The 1,572-nt window shown below is 47.2% G+C and overlaps 1 protein-coding gene across 1 annotated transcript in view; it reads left to right on the top strand.

The window, feature by feature from the left end:
* Positions 1 to 1,572, top strand: part of senp6 (SUMO1/sentrin specific peptidase 6) — a 24,624-nt gene that overhangs the window by 13,630 nt on the left and 9,422 nt on the right. The window contains exons 11-12 of the mRNA XM_015400443.1: positions 179 to 341; positions 472 to 662. Coding sequence (XP_015255929.1) covers positions 179 to 341; positions 472 to 662 — 354 coding nt within the window. The remainder of the gene's footprint in view (positions 1 to 178; positions 342 to 471; positions 663 to 1,572) is intronic.

Below are 1,572 nucleotides of genomic sequence, written 5' to 3'. Positions count from 1 at the left end.
ATTAACCATACATGTAAACAGAATGCAGCTGCCTAGTATTGGCTAATGGTAAATCCGTCCCTGAGTCCGCCTCCTCTGTTAAGGGAAGAATACATCATGGAGGAGATTCTGGATTCAGAGAGAACCCAGAATGTATTTTTTTTTTGTGTGATCAGGTGCAGAGCTGGGCACCGTGAAGATGTGCCTTCAGACAGCGGAGCTGATCAGCTGTGAATGGTGCCGCGTCCGGAAGCTCCCAGTCCTCTTCTTCCAGACGACAGTGGACGAGTGCCTCCGTCTGCGCTCCCAGCTCAACATGTCCCAGGAACTGGGAGGCCAGTGGTACGACTGCTCCGCTGACCGTGAGTAAAGAAGCCCAGCACGTTCTTGACATTGGTGCACTGCATCAGCGCAGACTGCGAATCGAGAGCAGATAGATGTGGAAGGTTAAAGTGTCGTCGGTAATCGGTCCGTTTGCTCCATTTCCACCAGAGGTGGACGAGAAATACATCGTCCTGATTTTCGAGAACGGCCTGGTGATGAAGGAGCAGATGATCCTGGAGGACATCCTGAACGTCATCGGCCAGAACAACAACCTCAGCGGCTTCCCCACCAAGCTGACCTTTGAGGAGGCCAACATCCGCCTGGTCAACTACAACAAGGCCTGCAGCCAGAAGACGGAGGTGGGTTCATCATTCTCATCTAAACTAATCCTTGGGCTTTAGGTGGGTCTGGTTTGAATAAAAGATTCTGCAGAGTGGGAGAATAGAGATAGAATGAGGAAAAAGGGGTCCCTATGTCCTCCAGCAGTCTAAGCCTATAGCAGGGGAACTATAGAGGTAGCTCAGGATGCATGCTATACTTTAATATACTTTATTTATGCTGAAATGTATTAAAACACAAACAATTTCCAGTTTCAAACATTGATTCTGTTGAAAACACACTAAGATACTGAGAGATGAACCAGGTAACAGGAGAAAGGTGAAGGGGTGCTGGAGCAGATGACACTCGGCGGCTAGCTGTATGGAAACGGTCTAAAATTGAGGAAAAGGGAAGAAAAGTAGATAGAGAAGACAAAGGGGGGGTACAGGCGTTATAGAACTGCATTCAAAGAGTGAAAAACAAACCAGCAAAGGAAGCTTGGTGATTCTGTTCAAATCACACAATAAAACCCCTAAAAACAAACACTAAAGGCTAAGACAAATCCTTCTGGTGTAAAAATCAGCTTTTAAGCCTACTTTTAATAAACAGGCAAGAATCAAACTTTGCTGATGACTGCTTTGATGTCACGTTCACATCTAATGCGCTTTACATTAGTTGCAGAAGCAGCAGCTTTACATGGATAGTCTACGGTTGACGTGCATCCAGAAGTCCTGCAGCGTCTAGAGCAGTAAGAGCGGCACCTCATGAGCTTCTGTGACGCCGCTAAAAGCAGCAGATGTAGTTGGAAAAATTGACCTTTAGCTGCTGGACGCGCCGCATCGACCAATGAGAGAAGCTGATCTGGGAGCTGGCAGGGAGTCGGACGCAGCACTGCTGATGCAGAGCGCTATGATCACTCCTCTGAAACAGTTTATTAACGCCTAAATTAAC

The sequence above is a fragment of the Cyprinodon variegatus genome, unplaced genomic scaffold, assembly GCF_000732505.1.
Source record: "Cyprinodon variegatus isolate N-32 unplaced genomic scaffold, C_variegatus-1.0 Scaffold1103, whole genome shotgun sequence".
NCBI classification, from domain to species: Eukaryota; Metazoa; Chordata; class Actinopteri; order Cyprinodontiformes; family Cyprinodontidae; genus Cyprinodon; species Cyprinodon variegatus.
Note: the sequence above shows the minus strand (reverse complement) of the source record. Positions and strands in the feature narration are given on the sequence as shown.